The sequence below is a fragment of the Ornithorhynchus anatinus genome, chromosome 2 (genome assembly GCF_004115215.2).
Source record: "Ornithorhynchus anatinus isolate Pmale09 chromosome 2, mOrnAna1.pri.v4, whole genome shotgun sequence".
NCBI classification, from domain to species: Eukaryota; Metazoa; Chordata; class Mammalia; order Monotremata; family Ornithorhynchidae; genus Ornithorhynchus; species Ornithorhynchus anatinus.
The window spans coordinates 46,642,487-46,657,707 of record NC_041729.1 but is presented as its reverse complement, the minus strand read 5'-3'; the positions used below and the strand labels follow the sequence as shown (position 1 = coordinate 46,657,707).

The 15,221-nt window shown below is 47.3% G+C and overlaps 1 protein-coding gene across 7 annotated transcripts in view; it reads left to right on the top strand.

Moving 5' to 3' along the window:
* Positions 1 to 3,726: 3,726 nt before the first annotated feature.
* The window catches only part of LOC100089732 (acyl-coenzyme A synthetase ACSM5, mitochondrial), a 33,516-nt gene continuing 22,021 nt past the window's right edge, over positions 3,727 to 15,221 (top strand). The window contains exons 1-4 of one of the 7 annotated variants that reach the window (XM_029058514.2): positions 4,329 to 4,445; positions 4,703 to 4,870; positions 10,917 to 11,152; positions 13,181 to 13,391. In XM_029058514.2, the coding sequence (XP_028914347.1) occupies positions 10,946 to 11,152; positions 13,181 to 13,391 (418 nt within the window). In that variant the 5' untranslated portion in view covers positions 4,329 to 4,445; positions 4,703 to 4,870; positions 10,917 to 10,945. Of the gene's footprint in view, positions 3,857 to 4,328; positions 4,446 to 4,693; positions 4,871 to 10,916; positions 11,153 to 13,180; positions 13,392 to 15,221 lie in introns of those variants that run through there. The other 6 variants (XM_029058513.2, XM_007659584.2, XM_007659583.2 and 3 more) reach the window with 6 other exon arrangements.

Genomic DNA, 15,221 nt, shown 5'->3' with positions numbered 1-15,221 from the left:
GAGCCGGGAATTCTCACGGGAAAGGGAATTTCTCTTTCAGAGGATCACACTGTATTGTTTTTGTCACGCTTAACCATTTATTTTCCCATGACTCCTGAATGTCCACAGGATACGACCTGAGCAAAACCACAGGTCCCTTTCCAAACCAAACTTTTCTGACTGTAGCATGAGCCGGGGAGAGACTAGTGAGAAGAAGGACAAATTGCTTTAGACATTCTGTGCCAACTGGAAGACCAGCAAGGGACCACTTTTATCGATTGTGCTGGGTGGGGTGGGGGCAAACACTAATAATAATAATAATGTTGGTATTTGTTAAGCGCTTACTATGTGCCGAGCACTGTTCTAAGCACTGGGGTAGACATAGGGGAATCAGGTTGTCCCACGTGGGGCTCACAGTTTTCATCCCCATTTTACAGATGAGGGAACTGAGGCACAGAGAAGTTAAGTGACTTGCCCACAGTCACACAGCCGACAAGTGGCAGAGCTGGGATTCGAACTCATGAGCCCTGACTCCAAAGCCCGTGCTCTTTCCACTGAGCCACGCTGCTTCTCCCTAATGATGAAAGGGGTGGGGTTGGGAGGGTTGGGAGGTGTTGTTGAGTCACTACAACGGGAAAAGGGTCACCTAATGCTATCAGAAAGTGAAGGATCATTTTCATTAAATCTCCGATCAATGAATAGAAAAATGGAACCTTTAATCTAGCTCAGTGATCAGTTACGGTTCCCTGCCTGATTCATCATCATCATCACTCTCCCTGCCTCCCATCCATCATCCCGGGCAGCCAGTGGACTTCTCTGATGTTGCGCTTCTCCTTGGTAAACTCCTGGGGGAAAGGGAGGAAGCTTGTAGCCTGGTCCCCACCCCGCTGGATGCACTGGAGACACCAACACCACTGGGCAAGGGAGAATGAAAGATGGCAGACAACTGGCTCAGATTCTCGGTCATCACCTTTACCCCAATCCCAAAGCAGAGTAATAGAAGGGAGTTTGGGAAGTCTGAAATGACACCAACGGTGGGTAGAGCAGGGAAGGAGTGTGGAGAGAGGTTGGAGAGGGAGAGAGAGGAAGGGAAAAGAAACATATCACATGGAAGCTAAAAAATCCCCAGGCTTTTTTTGGCAGGGGAAGGAGGGAAAATTGCAGCTGGGCTCCATCGCAGTAGGCAGTTCAATTTAGTAAGGAAATTGATTTCAAAAGTGATGTTAATTTTGAATCAATGATAACTATGAGGAGAAGAATCAATTCCCCCAAATCATCTTTTTTGTTTTGGGTTTTTGGTTTGTGGATTTTGGGGTTTTTTGCCCTCTCTAAACTAAATTATGCTCTCTGCCATTTAGGTCCCCACCAAGAGAGGATGGTACCTCAGCGCTGCAGCCCTTAAAAACAGTGCCTGGCTTCACTCCATTGACTGGTTTCCCTTTTATTTTATGTTTCCAATTTTAACTTCTAGACTTAATGAGACCCAATTTCCAAGGACGTAAACCAAAATCTCACGGCTTCTTGCAGTCGTATGAAGCACAGTTATAAGGAACGTATACACATGAAATACCTAACAGTTTTTTCAATCGTCCTCAATCAATTGTATTTACGGAGGGCTTACTGTGTGCAGAGCACTGTACTAAGCGCTTGGAAGAGTACAATGCAACAGAATTGGTAGGCACATTTCCTGCCTAGAACAAGTTCCTCCTCCTCAGCATCATCGTCATTAGTATTAATAACATACACTGAGCATCTACCGTATGGAGAGCACCACTTTATAAGGCATTTGGAAGATAAAATAGAAGTAAAAGACTCATTTTCTGCCTCTAATAGGGCAGAAAACAATAATAATGTTGGTATTTGTTAAGCGCTTATTATGTGCAGAGCACTGTTCTAAGCGCTGGGGTAGATACAGGGTAATCAGGTTGTCTCACGTGAGGCTCACAGTTAATCCCCATTTTACAGGTGAGGTAACTGAGGCCCAGAGAAGTGAAGTGACTCGCCCACAGTCACACAGCTGACAAGTGGCAGAGCCGGGATTCGAACCCATGACCTCTGACTCCCAAGCCCGGGCTCTTTCCACTGAGCCACGCTGAAAAGCCAAAGATACACTAGCGAAATAAGTAAAAGTAGTATAGACAGCATGGCCTAGTGGAAAAAAGCATTTACCTGGGCAGCCTGGGGAAGACACTCAGAAACTCTCACAGTGACCCTATTTCAAGGATGTCCAAGAGGCCTATGAGCTTTCAGGGCCCCTAGGAGCCTCCGGTCCACTCAGCCCTTACCCTCCCCCTTCCTCTCTCCTCTCTACTATACCCACCAATACCCAACTACAACTTCTGGGCTTTGGGGGTGCCTTGAATCCAATTCCAGTCTTACCCATCCATCCCCAAGGCACTGCCATATCTTAATGACTCCCTTTAGGAGTGGCAAATGAATGTGGGAGGTCACATTTCTTCCAGGTCTTCCCTACCTCTTTTCCCTAACTCCCTCTCCCTTCTGAGTTTTCTGTGCATTTGGATATGTATCCTTTGGGCACTTGGTATTCACCCCACCCTCAGCCCCACAGAACTTAGGTACATAACCGTCAATTATTTATGTATATTACTATCTGCCTCGCCCTCTAGACTGTAAGCTCATTGTTGGCTGGGGACATGACTACCAACTCTGTTGTATTGTACTCTCCTAAGTGCTTGGTACAGTGCTCTGCACCCAATAAGCACTCAATAAATACCATTGGTTGAATGATGTGGAAATGAAGCAGCACCAAATCCCCAGACCGCCTCATGTTATGTTGGTATGTGTTAAGCGCTTACTATGTGCAGAGCACTGTTCTAAGCGCTGGGGTATACAGGGTAATCAGGTTGTCCCACATGAGGCTCACAGTCTTCGTCCCCATTTTACAGATGAGGTCACCGAGGCACAGAGAAGTGAAGTGACTTGCCCACGGTCATGTCTGCCGAACACATCCGAGCTCTGTCGGCCTTGACAATGGGTGGCTGTAGACTGGGGCCCGGTTCTGGAGAACGGATGATCACAATAAGTCGGGAACTAGGCCCTCGTTGCTGTTGGTGTAGAAGTTAATGTCTAATAGATGCTGAAGGAATGTTTAGCCGGGAACTGCCAACCCCCATGGGGGCTACTTTTGGAGTAAGCCTTCGACTTGGAAAGGTTTGTGGCTTTGGTGGGTGACCCAGTGTTTGGTTCGATCCTCTTCACCTCAGAAATTGTTTTCAAAACTGGTTTTTCTCGCCTGAACATTTGAGCATCAACCCTTCACAGCCATCATCAGGCTGTGGGGCTCTGGTATTCCCCTTTCCCTACAATCTGAGACTAAGGATATCCCCAAATATCAGAAAACACAAGCAATATTAAGGGTCTCCTGAGCCAGGTCTTCCTAGGGCATGACGTGGTTCCTAAGTGGGTCTGGTGAAGGGAGAAAAGCAGTATCTCTTTCAGACCCATAGTGAGGGGACTGTTAAGTAATACATTTTTCCAAATCCAAATGAAATGGGAGAGATCGGGGGGCGAAGAGGGGGTGAGGGGAGGTGCAGCGCAGGGAGGATCGACATTGTGCAGTTAAGGACATAAACTCATGTTGGGATCAATTTGTTAGTCAGGGGGCCCCCAGAGTCACCATCCCGGCTCTGCTCAACCAGATCCTGGCACCCGGGCCTCAGGGGGTAAGCCTTAACCTCTGAGTCAGCAGGGATACAAAGTCAACACTTCCTGCTGTTCCAGAGTCCAGGAGGTGGAAGAGTCTGTGAGGACGAAGTGGGAGGACATGATCGGTGAAAAAGAGGAGGAGCCTGCGGTAGATACATCCCATCCAGTTCCTGGTGACCTGCAACAGGGCCAACTTGAGACGGTAAGCAAGGTGGGTAATTGTCTCTGGGTATCTCAAGGTGGGGCTAAGTGGCGTGGACCCTCACAGAGATGTCCACAGCCTATCGGCCTATCAGGAAGATGGCAGCCTTCAAGATGGTGCTGCCGTTTCGCTTTGCGAAAAATGGCAGCGGGACAGAAATGCTCCAACTGTGAGAAGAAAGTAGGGGTCTTGGAACTGAACCATTCAGAGTCCTTGATTTAGGGGAAGCCATAGGGGTGGGAGGGGCAGAGGGAAAATGATTCATAAGCTCCCTTGGGGCAGGAAATGTAGCTGTTTATTGTTACGCTGTTCTCTCCCAAGCTTGTGGTACAGTGCTCTGCACACATTAAGCACTCGATAAATACAACTGAATGAATGAATGAATGAATGAATGAATGAATATCAGAATGATACTGTGTGTGTGTGTGTAGGCGTAATATAATAATATCATATGGGACAGTTTGTTGGGAAGGAGGGAGGAAGACTTTTAATTTCTTGTCTCAGGGCAGCCAAGTGTCTGAGGCTGGTCCTGAGTGTCTGAAGCTGGTCCTGACCTGCAATAGGGGGAAGGTTAGCAGAGAAGGGATTCGTGACCAAGGTAAACATTTTCATCCATCATTTTACAAGTGTGGGGCCAGAAAGAGACTCTGGGGTTCTAGTTGGGAATTCCCCACTATGGCTTGTAAAGATTTTTCACTGGAAAAATCTTTTCAGACCACTTCTTTCTGTTTTCCTGCTTTATCCCACTCCTGGGGCCTCTCCTCTTTGATGTCTGTTGTTGCTTCTTCAGCTGTCTGATTTCTTTGTCCCTCTCTCTCTTCCCTTTCTCTCTTCCCTCTCCCCTACCCCTCTCAGCTGAGAAGACAGTTGACCGCTCCACATGTATCCGGGATGCAGGGATGTGCTGAGTTATTCTCCTCCTGTGAGAAAGATCAGAGCAGAAAACTGCTCTCTCTCTGCCAGGACATGTCTCTGAAGGCAGCATCCATAGCTGCAGCCACATAAACCAAGACTCTAAGAAAGGTTAGTGATTCAGAGGAAATGCCAGAGTCATGTGAAAATACTAAACTTAAGGAAAAACTACTGGATGCAGAACCAGTCTTGATTGATTGATTGATCACTTGCACACACAATGGGTGGCCTTTTTATCACAGCCCACCTGATGGCCAGGGAAGCCTTTGCATGGATTTATTTTCCTTTACCCTACTTTTTACCCTTCCCTCTCCTTACCTGTGATCACTCATGGCCCCACCCTCTTTATGTCTTTCCTGCAGCTCCCTCACCACGACCCTAAGCCACTGGGGTGACTTCTCTTTTTGTCTTCATCTCGTCAGAACTGTCCTTTTCCCTTCTTCTCCCCCAGTTCGCTTGTGGCCTGCCTCCCTGCCCAGAGCCCCCAGTGCCCAAGAATCATGACAAAGAGAGGTTGGGTCTTGGGTGAGGGGCTGGGGAGGAGGGGAAGGATGGTGTGACACCCCCCCATGGGGCATGGAGGTTGAGGGAGGACCAGGAGCCTCGAGGTTGGACCTCTGAAAGCACTTTGGGTGCGAGTGTGCACATTTCAGCATGCACGTATGGGTACAAATGTGCATGTGTTGATTCAAGTGTGCATGGGTCAATATGAATGTGCTCGAGTCAACACAAGTTTGCACATGTGGGTATGTGTGCACGTGTCAGTATGAATGTGCATGTGTTCATCCGAGTGGCATAGTGGAAAGAGCACAGGCTTGGGAATCAGAGGTCGTGGGTTCTAATCCCGACTCCACCACTGATCAGCTGTGTGACTTCGGGCAAGTCACTTACTTCTCTGGGCCTCAGGTCCCTCATCTGTAAAATGGGGGTTAAGACTGTGAGCCCCACGTGGGACAACCCGATTCCCTTGTATCTTCCCCAGAGCTTAGAACAGTGCTCAACACATAGTAAGAGCTTAACAAATGCCATCATTATTATTATTACGTGTAGGTGCGAGTGCGCGTCTGTGGGTATGAACACCTACGTGACGACATGAGTGTGCATGTATCAGTAGAAGTGTGGTCTGACTGTGCAAGTTTGCACATGGCGATGTGAGTGGGCCCGCGGAGGTTTAAGAGTGTGCTCCTGCCTTTCTCTGCCTCTATTTTTATCCTCTGGCTTCTCTCTTTGAATACTTTTCTGTTCAATACCCATTCTTCAGGGTCTCTCTTTAAGCGACAGCGCCTTTTATCTTTGCGAGTGGATCAATGCTTTGTGTTTCTTGAGCCCCCAAGGGGCTTACAATCTAATGGAGGAGACCCAGTGATAAAAATCATTTACAAATAATAGGAGTCAGAGAAACAAGAATATAGCAGGAAGCAGTACAGATAGATCAGGGTGAAATAACTGAAACATTTGAATATACAAATGGACATATATATTATATATATGAACATAGAGATATATAAAAATCACATATGCACCTAAGTTCTGGAGTTCAGAATAAAACACTTTAGTGTTTTGCATTGAACATCTGCCTTCTCTGGCTCTGCCTCGCTCCTCCAGTCTCTGTTGCTATCTCTGGATGTCTCTGGCTGAGCAGCTCTCTAGCCCTCTGTGTCTGGTTCTATCCTCCATTCGTGGAAGGTCAGGACCAAAATTAGCACTGGCTCTTGGAGGTCATAGTCAACTCTTGAATTAAAGGTCTGGATTCCTGTTCTGTCCAAGACAAGCTGGGCCTGAATAGAAGGTCCTGTTTGCTGTAATTTTGTCAGCCAGTACAGAGGTGAAACAGTTAGCTCTGGAACAGGGAAGCTGCCTTTGATCTGTCCTTGATCCCCCAAACCAGGGCTTCAGGCTCCCTTCTGCTCCTCCCAATCCTGCTGCTCTGATCTACCAGGCCCTGGTCTCAGGTTGCTAGGAGCTGCTGCAAGACCCTTTCCATTTTAGGCAGGGTAGGGGAGTGGTTTAAGGGATTTGTCAAGTGCTTAGATTCAAACTAACCAGGTTGGACCGATCCATATCCCACATGGGACTCGGAGTATTAACTGCCATTTTACAGATGAGGAAGCTGAGGCCCAAAGAGAAGTTAATAATGATGGTATTTGTTAAACGCTTACTAGGTGTCAAGTGCTGAGGTAGATACAAGCTAATCAGGTTGGACGCATTCCCCGTCCCACATGGAGCTTCCAGTCTTAATCCCCATTCTACAGATGAGGTAACTGAGGCCCAGAGACGTTTAGGGCCTTGTCCAAGGTCACACAGCAGAGAAGCGGCAGAGTCGAGGTTAGGACCCAGGTCCTTCTGACTCTGGCTCTGAAGCATGCAGTCATTTGTGATGCTGACTACATCGAAATGTTCCCAGTCCAACCCTGATGTCCCCAAAAAACAGGCCCTGGCGTGGGGTGAGGTCAATTGGAACTGGGTTGGCTAGTGGCCAATTCCTGCTACAGAGTCTACGACAGCAGAAGAAGCCAAAGTTGCACCTGGGGAGACATTTCATCTGACTTCTTACCGAAGCAGCGTGGCTTAGTGGCTAAAGCACGGACCTGGGAATCAGAAAGTCTTGGGTTCTAATCCCGGCTCCGCCACCTATCTGCTGTCTAAACTTGGGCGAGTCACTTAACTTCTCTGTGCCTCAGTGACCTCATCTGTAAAATGGGGATTGAGACCGTGAGCCCTATGTGGGATAGGGACCGTATCCACCCTGATGCACTTCTACCTAGCCCAGCGGTTAGAACAGCGCTTGGCACAAAATAAGCGCTTAACAAGTAACAATTTTTTTTTTCTTCTCGTGATGGTCTGGTGGCTGTGCCCCTGGCTTGTTCCTGGGTGTTTGTGAACCCTACACGTTGGGCTAGCGTTTTCCGGCTCCCTCTGTCCTCCATTACCTGAGCACTTAACTTACCACAGCCTCCAGTCCTCCTGGGTCAGAGCCCCTGTGTGGTATAGAACATACTCTATTACTCTCCCTAATTTAATAACTTATACAATAATTTATATGTCTAGTCCCTGGCTAGACTCTCTGCCCCTTGAGGGCGGGGATTGAGTCTTCAAGCTCTTTTGTACTCTCTTAAGCGGTTAATAGACTGTCAGCTATATTGTTATATTGTACTCTCCCAAGAAGTTTGTACAGTGCCCTGTACTTATTAAGAGCTCAATAAATGCAACTGACTGGCTGACTGATTAATATAGTGCTCTGAGCTCAGTAGTTGCTTAATGAAACCTATTGATCTATTGATCAGAGAACGGGTTGTACAGGAAGAGGAAAGAAAACATTCTGCCACCTGGTTTGCTCTTTCATGGGTTCGGTGGGGGACGAGGCTGAGGCTGTCGGTTCAGATGAAGTTTGGGAATTGCCAGCAGGGCATTCCACGGGGCAGCGGCCTCTCTCTGACCCATCAGCAGGAACGGCTGGGGACCGGCTGTACCGATAAAACCCGGGAGGTCAAGCAGGGAGTGATGTCTCAGGGCCCAAGTCTACCAAAGCAATTAGACCAGGATCAAGACTGGGGAGATGAGATTGGGGGAAATGGGCTCCCATCTCCTCCCCAAACTCTCAACCTTCTCCTCCAGCACCCCAGCCCTCACAGGGAGGGAGGCGAAGGGAACAGGTGGGACATTCGGGGAGGAGGGCGAGCAGAGCAGAGATAATGATGATTGTGCTGAGGCTGGGTTCTTACCTTCCCTGTCTTACTCTAAGATCAAATGTGATGGGGAAGGGAGCTCTGGGTCTCTGCTCTGAAACTGCAGCCCTACCGGGAAAGCTGGGTTTGATGCCCTAGCTGGCTGGTATCCCCGGCACTCAAAATTAGCCCTGATGTAAAGATCACAGAGCTGGAAGGGGGTACAAGAGGTAATCTGGACTGAACCATGTGACCAGCTGAACAAGGCTCATCCTTAGACTGTAAGCTTGTCCTCTAGACTCTGAGCTCATTGTGGGCGGGGAATGTGTCTGTTTATCCTTACATTGTACTCTCCCAAATGCTTAGTGCTCTCCACATGGGAAGAGCTCAGTAAATACCACTGAAGGAATGAACAGTCGAGTCAATCTCTTAGGCTTGAACAACATCTTCCTCACCAAATCTTTTCACCTGATGGAGGATAGTTCTTAATTACCCAGAGTTCTCCCTTCTCCAGGTTAGACAACTACAGTTTCTTCAAACTTTCCTCCAGAGAACCTAAAAAAGCATCGCTGGAGGGAAGGGGAAGGAGAAAAGCATTTTCCCTGGGCTCAAAAGAGGCTTAGGATTGAACACGTTTCTTTCGTAAGTGAAATGTGACATAAACCTCTCCTGTTTTCTTCTGGGTTGGAGAGTCAGAGGGAACCGAATAGGTTTTTCCAAAGATATTCCAGGACTTTAAAATCGTAGAGAAACAGCCCAGAGTTTAAGTAGGAATCCAATAAGTGCTGATCAATCAATCCACCAGTCAGTGGTATTTATTGTGCACCTATACTACACTAGGGACAGTTCGGTAGAATAAGTAGATTATGATCCCTACCCTCAGAGGAATTCACAGTCTAGTGGAGGAGAGAAGAAGATAAGCTATAGGTAGGGGAAACAGTGGAATATAAAGATATGTACTTAAGTGCCATGGCGATAGGAGGCGAGTATAGAAGTGTTTATAGAAGGGCATAAGTGATACAGTAGACTGTGAGCAACCTCTCTGTGACGTTGAGCAGTGTGGCCTAGTGGATAGAGCACGGGCTTGGGAGTCAGAAAAACCTGGGTTCTAATACCAGCTCTACCACTTGCCTGCTGGGTGGCCTTGGGAAAATCATTTCACTTCTCTGTGCTTCATTTTCCTCACCTGTACAGTGGGGATTAAGACAACCCCACTGGCACAGGGACCGTGTCCAACACAGTTTGCTTGTATCACCCGTCCCCCCAGCACTTAGAACAGTGGCTGGCACAGAGGAAGCACTTAACAAATGCCATTTTATTATTGCTAATGCGTCAATCGACCCAGTTATATTGCACTCTCCCGAGCACTTAGACGGTGCTCTGCACACAGTATGTGCTCAATGAATACGATTGATTGATCGATTGGTAGAGGGAAATAAGGTGGAGATATGAGAGGTGAGTCAGGGAAGGCATCCTGGGCCCAGGGGTCTCGTAACTGATGCCGATGAAGATTTTTTTTCCTTCTTTTGCCAGGCAGCTAAAATCAGTGGGAAAGCCTCAGCCAGCATGAACAAAAGAAAAGGATAAGTCAAGTATTTAGGAGTGTCCAGTAGAAACATCGAAGATACTTGCCACATTTTAAATGAAGCCATAGCTAAAGAAAGCCTGGGAAGTTAAGAACCTTATTGATCTTCTTTCTACGGGCCCTAATCGATTTTAAGAACGATGTTGGGGAGCCCCCTCGTGGGGCGATCCAGACCAGCAAACGGTCCCTTTCTTTCAAGTCGGGGAGGGGAATTCCAGTAACTGTCCTTTAAATAACTCCAAATCCGTTTAGTTTGTAGAATCAATCGGTCAATCGTATTTACCGAGCACTTATTATGTGCAGAGCACTGTACTAAATGCTTGGGAGAGTACAGTGTAATGGAGTTGCTAGATATGTTCCCTGCCTTGTCCCCTCCTCCTTCACCTCGTCGCTCTCTTACTAAGCACGGGCTTGGGAGTCAGAGGCCGTGGGTTCGAATTCCGGCTCCGCCACCTGTCAGCTGTGTGACTGTGGGGAAGTCACTTCACTTCTCTGTGCCTCAGTGACCTCATCTGTAAAATGGGAATTAAGACCGTGAGCCTCACGTGGGACAACCTGATTACCCTGTATCTACCCCAGCGCTTAGAACAGTGCTCTGCACATAGTAAGCGCTTAACAAATACCAACATTATTATTACTACAACCCAGGGTCAACTTAATTAGCTTGCATCTGCTCCAGCGCTTAGTACGGTGCCTGGCACAAATAAAGCACCAAACTAATACTATAAAAAGTAAATACCGCTGATTAACTTTGATCGACCACGACAAGGCTAGAAAGTTCAGCTAGCACTCCTCCCAAGAACACCCCTCCCTGAAGCTCCTTTGGGTGTTGGGAATTTATATCATCTTGTTTCACTGTTTGATGTCCGCCCCTTTCCATTCACAAGGGCCCCTCCTTTCTCTCCAGGTCCAATTTTCATCACCGTCCGCTGAATCATGAGGCTACTCCTGGCGGGCCGCCGCCTCCTCAAGGCTCTGCGGACCTCCCGGTGTTCCTTCCGCTCTTTCCGTCTCCGGTGCGCTGGCCTGGCTCCTCAGAAGATCTTTTCTGCCTTTGAAGCCATGAGTCTGGGGCAGCGGGAGGTACCGGAGTATTTTAACTTTGCCCATGACGTACTGGACGTCTGGTGCCAAATAGAGAAGGTAAAGGCTTCAGCATATTAGAAGTTGAGTTCTAACCCCAGCTCCGCCACTTGTCTGCTGCGTGACCTTGGACGAGTCACTTCGCTTCTCTGTGCCTCAGTTACCTCATCTGTAAAATGAGGATTAAGACAGTGAACCCCAAGTGGGACATGAACTGCGTTCCACCTGATTAGCTTGCCAGTGCTTAATACAGGGACTGGTACAGAGTAAGCGCTTAACAGATACCATTAGAAAAGCCCACAGAGTCTTTAGTTTGCTACCTTTTCAATCAAGAAAACTTCTCTTTGCCGTCTCAGGGAAAGGAGGCCATCTGACGCAAGAGCCTTGTGGACAGCCACACACATTGCATTTCTTCCATCTTGGAGAAATCCCTTTAAATCGTCTCTTGGCTGCTTCCATGGTGACCTTGTTCAGAGGGGCAGTGGGTGTTTCAGTGACTCTGTCCATAGCGGCAGGGATTAAGTGTGGCCTACTGGATAGAGAACAGGCCTGGGAGGCAGAAGGTCATGGGTTCTAATCCCGGCTCTGCCACTTGTCTGCTGCGTGACCTTGGGCAAGTCGCTTCACTTCTCTGGGCCTCAGTTACCTCATCTATAAAATGGGGATTAATACTGTAAACCCCATGTGGGACAGGGATTATGTCCTACCTGATTACCTTGTATCTACCCCAGTGCTTAGAACAGTGCCTGGCACATAGTAAGTGCTTAACGAATACTATCAACAACAACAACAACAACAACAAAGGGCCAGCGGATGTTATCGAGCATGGAGCCCTGAGCGAAATCCAGCTCTCAAAGACAGGTGGAGATAGAGGAGGCCAGTCCTATTCTCTCTCCCAGCCAGGGCCTCTGGCAGCCATTTGGCATGCTGGGAGAATACAATATGAAATCTGGCCTCTCGATGGGAGGGAAATTTCACAACCAAGGATTCAATGTTAAATTGTCTTCCCTCATTTTACAGTGGATCCAGATGTGGGAAAGGGAGAGAGGTGGATGTGTGAGAGGGCATTAGGAAGGGGTCTGCTTAAAAATGACCAATGAGAAGCAGGTGAGCTAAATTGTCCCTTTAGACAACCAATCTGGATTGTTTTTTAACCAGAATCTTCCCGGTTCACCAGCTAGTTGGTTTGTGAATTTTCTGATTAGTTGCCCAATCCTCTCGTTCTATCATATTTATTGAGCACTTACTGTGTGCCAAGCATTTTATTTCCCAAAGATGTACAGTCTATCCCACTCTTCATTACCCAACCCTTCATTTATCTGCCAAACTAACTCTCTTCCCCTCTTCAAAGCCCTACTGAGAGCTCACCTCCTCCAAGAGGCCTTCCCACACTGAGCTCCCCCTTTTCCCTCTGCTCCCCCTCCTCCCTCTGCTCCTCCCCCTTCCCCCTTCACCTCCCCTCAACTGAGTCCCCTTTCCCTCTGCTCTCCTTCCCCTCCCCACCCTTCTCACCTGCTCTTCCCCCTTCCCCTCCCTTCAGCACTGTGCTCATTTGTATATATTATTTATTACCCTATTTATTTCGCTAATGAGATGTACATCCCCTTGATTCTATTTATCATGATAATATTGTCTTGCTTTTGTTTCGTTCTGTTTTGCTCTGCCGTGTGTCTCCCCCGATTAGACTGTGAGCCCGTCACAGGGCAGGGATTGTCTCTATCTGTTGCCGAATTACACATTCCAAGCACTTAGTCCAGTGCTCTGCACATAGTAAGCGCTCAATAAATACTATTGAATGAATGAATGAATTTATAAAGTATTTAGGCTCCAGTTCTGGGGAGAGAAGAGAGCTGAGGACTCCACTGAGGGTGGCTGTCAAGCTCTTGGCTTAACTGGAGGAGAGTCGAGGGAAGAATTTACATCTGGAGCAGCTCTCAGGAGAAGACATAGACTGTAAGCTTCTTGAGGTGAAAGATCATGTCTACTAACTCTACTGGACTCTCCCAAGTGCTAAGTACAGTCCTGTGTACTCAGTGAGCACTCAATAAATGTCGTTGATTAATGGATCGATTCATCATCATCCTACAGAATGGGAAACGCCCTCCAAACCCCGCTTTCTGGTGGATCAACGGCCAAGGAGAGGAGGTGAAGTGGAGTTTTGAAGAGTTGGGGGCTCTGTCCAGGAAAGCGGCTAACGTCCTCACGGAAGCAAGCGGTTTAGAGAGGGGAGACCGAATGCTGGTAGTTCTTCCACGCATTCCTGAATGGTGGCTGGTGAACGTGGCTTGTATGCGAACAGGTCAGTGAGTGAGGCATCACAAGCCTCTTTGTCTGAAACCGCAAAATAAAATCTCCAGTGCACAGGCGGTATACTTGCAGTTTCTTCTAGTACATTCTGATTTTCTGATACGTGACTTATGTATTTGTACTCTCAACTCTTTTTTCGGCTGTTCCTTCCTGGAATGCTTGTCCCTGGGCTTCGGAGTCAGAGGTCATGGGTTCGACTCCCGGCTCTGCCGCTTGTCAGCTGTGTGACTGGGGGCGAGTCACTTCACTTCTCTGTGCCTCAGTTACCTCATCTGTAAAATGGGGATTAAGACTGTGAGCCTCACGTGGGACAACCTGATTACCCTGTATCTCCCCCAGAGCTTAGAACTTGCTCTGCACATAGTAAGTGCTTAACAAATACCAACATTATTATTATTATTATCATGTTCTTCGTTTGGCTTTTACTGCCTGCAAACAATATTTATCTCTCTCACCCATTCAATCAATCAACCAATTAATGCTATTTATTGAGTGCTTACTGAGTGCCAGAGAACTGTGGGTGAGTTCTAAAGTGCTTAGAGGTGAGTAGAAAAAAAAGCAGGGTGGAAAGACTGAGAGATTAATCAGGGGAAGATTTCCTGGTGGAGATGTGATTTCAGAAGGGCCGATGATGGGGTGAATGTTAGTTTGCCAGATGTGATGATGCGAGAGTTCCAGGCATGAGAGAAGGTGTGAGCAAGAGGGTGATAGCGAGAGAGACAAGAGTGAGGGTCAATAAGTAGATTGGTATCATGTGTCTTGCTACTGATGAACTCTCCCAGTAATAATAATTATGGTATTTGTTAAGTATTTATTATGTGCCAAGCACAGTATGAAGCACTGGAATCAATAAAAGATAATCAGTTCGGACACAGTCCCTGTCCCACATGGGGTTCACCGTCTAAAGAGAAGGAACTACAGTATTTAATGATCATTTTACACATGAGGAAACTGAGGCATAGAGAAGTTAAGCGACTTGCCAAGGTCACCCAGCAGACCAGTGGTAAAGTTGGGATTAGAACCCAGGTCCCCTGACTCCCAGGCCTGGTACAGAGCCTAGTGGAGGCACTTCTTACTACGCTGCTCAGTAAATGGGATTGATTCTTGGTTAATTGGTTGTTTGACCACCATGTTTTCAGGAGGAAATACCACCAGTCATCTTTCAAACTAAGAAGATCCTATTCACATTTGAATGCAAGAGAAAGTTAGTTGCTTTTCCCCCTTCCCCTCCCCTCAGCACTGTGCTCATTTGTATATTTCATTTATTGCCTCTTTATTTTGTTAATGAGAGAAGGTGTGATCTGGTTAATGATCAACCAGATCATTCTCTCCACCTAGTTCAAAACAACTTTTGAGAAGCAGCATGGCCTAGTGGCAAGAGCACGGGCTTGGGAGTCGGAGGTTGTGGGTTCTAATCCCACTCCGCCGCATGTCTGCTGTGTGACCTTGGGCAAGTCACTTCACTTCCCTGTGCCTCAGTTCCCTCGTGTGTAAAATGGGGATTAAGACTGTCAGCCCCACTCAGGACCATCTGGATTACCGTGTATCTACCCCAGCACTTAGAACAGTGCTTGGCACATTGTAAGCCCTTATCAAATACCATTATTATTTTTATCATTAACTTCTTATTAAGAAACATCTGGTGCCCAATTCCCAGGCATGATCCGCACAAATGTTGAATGAAACAAGTCAATCCCCAGGAACATAGATAATCTTAAGGCTATAAATGTTGTAGTAGGATAATTCTCTTGACTCACTTTTCCACCCGGTGTCTCTGACAACATCACCTCCATGTTCTCAAATGGAAATTTAAAGGAAAAGT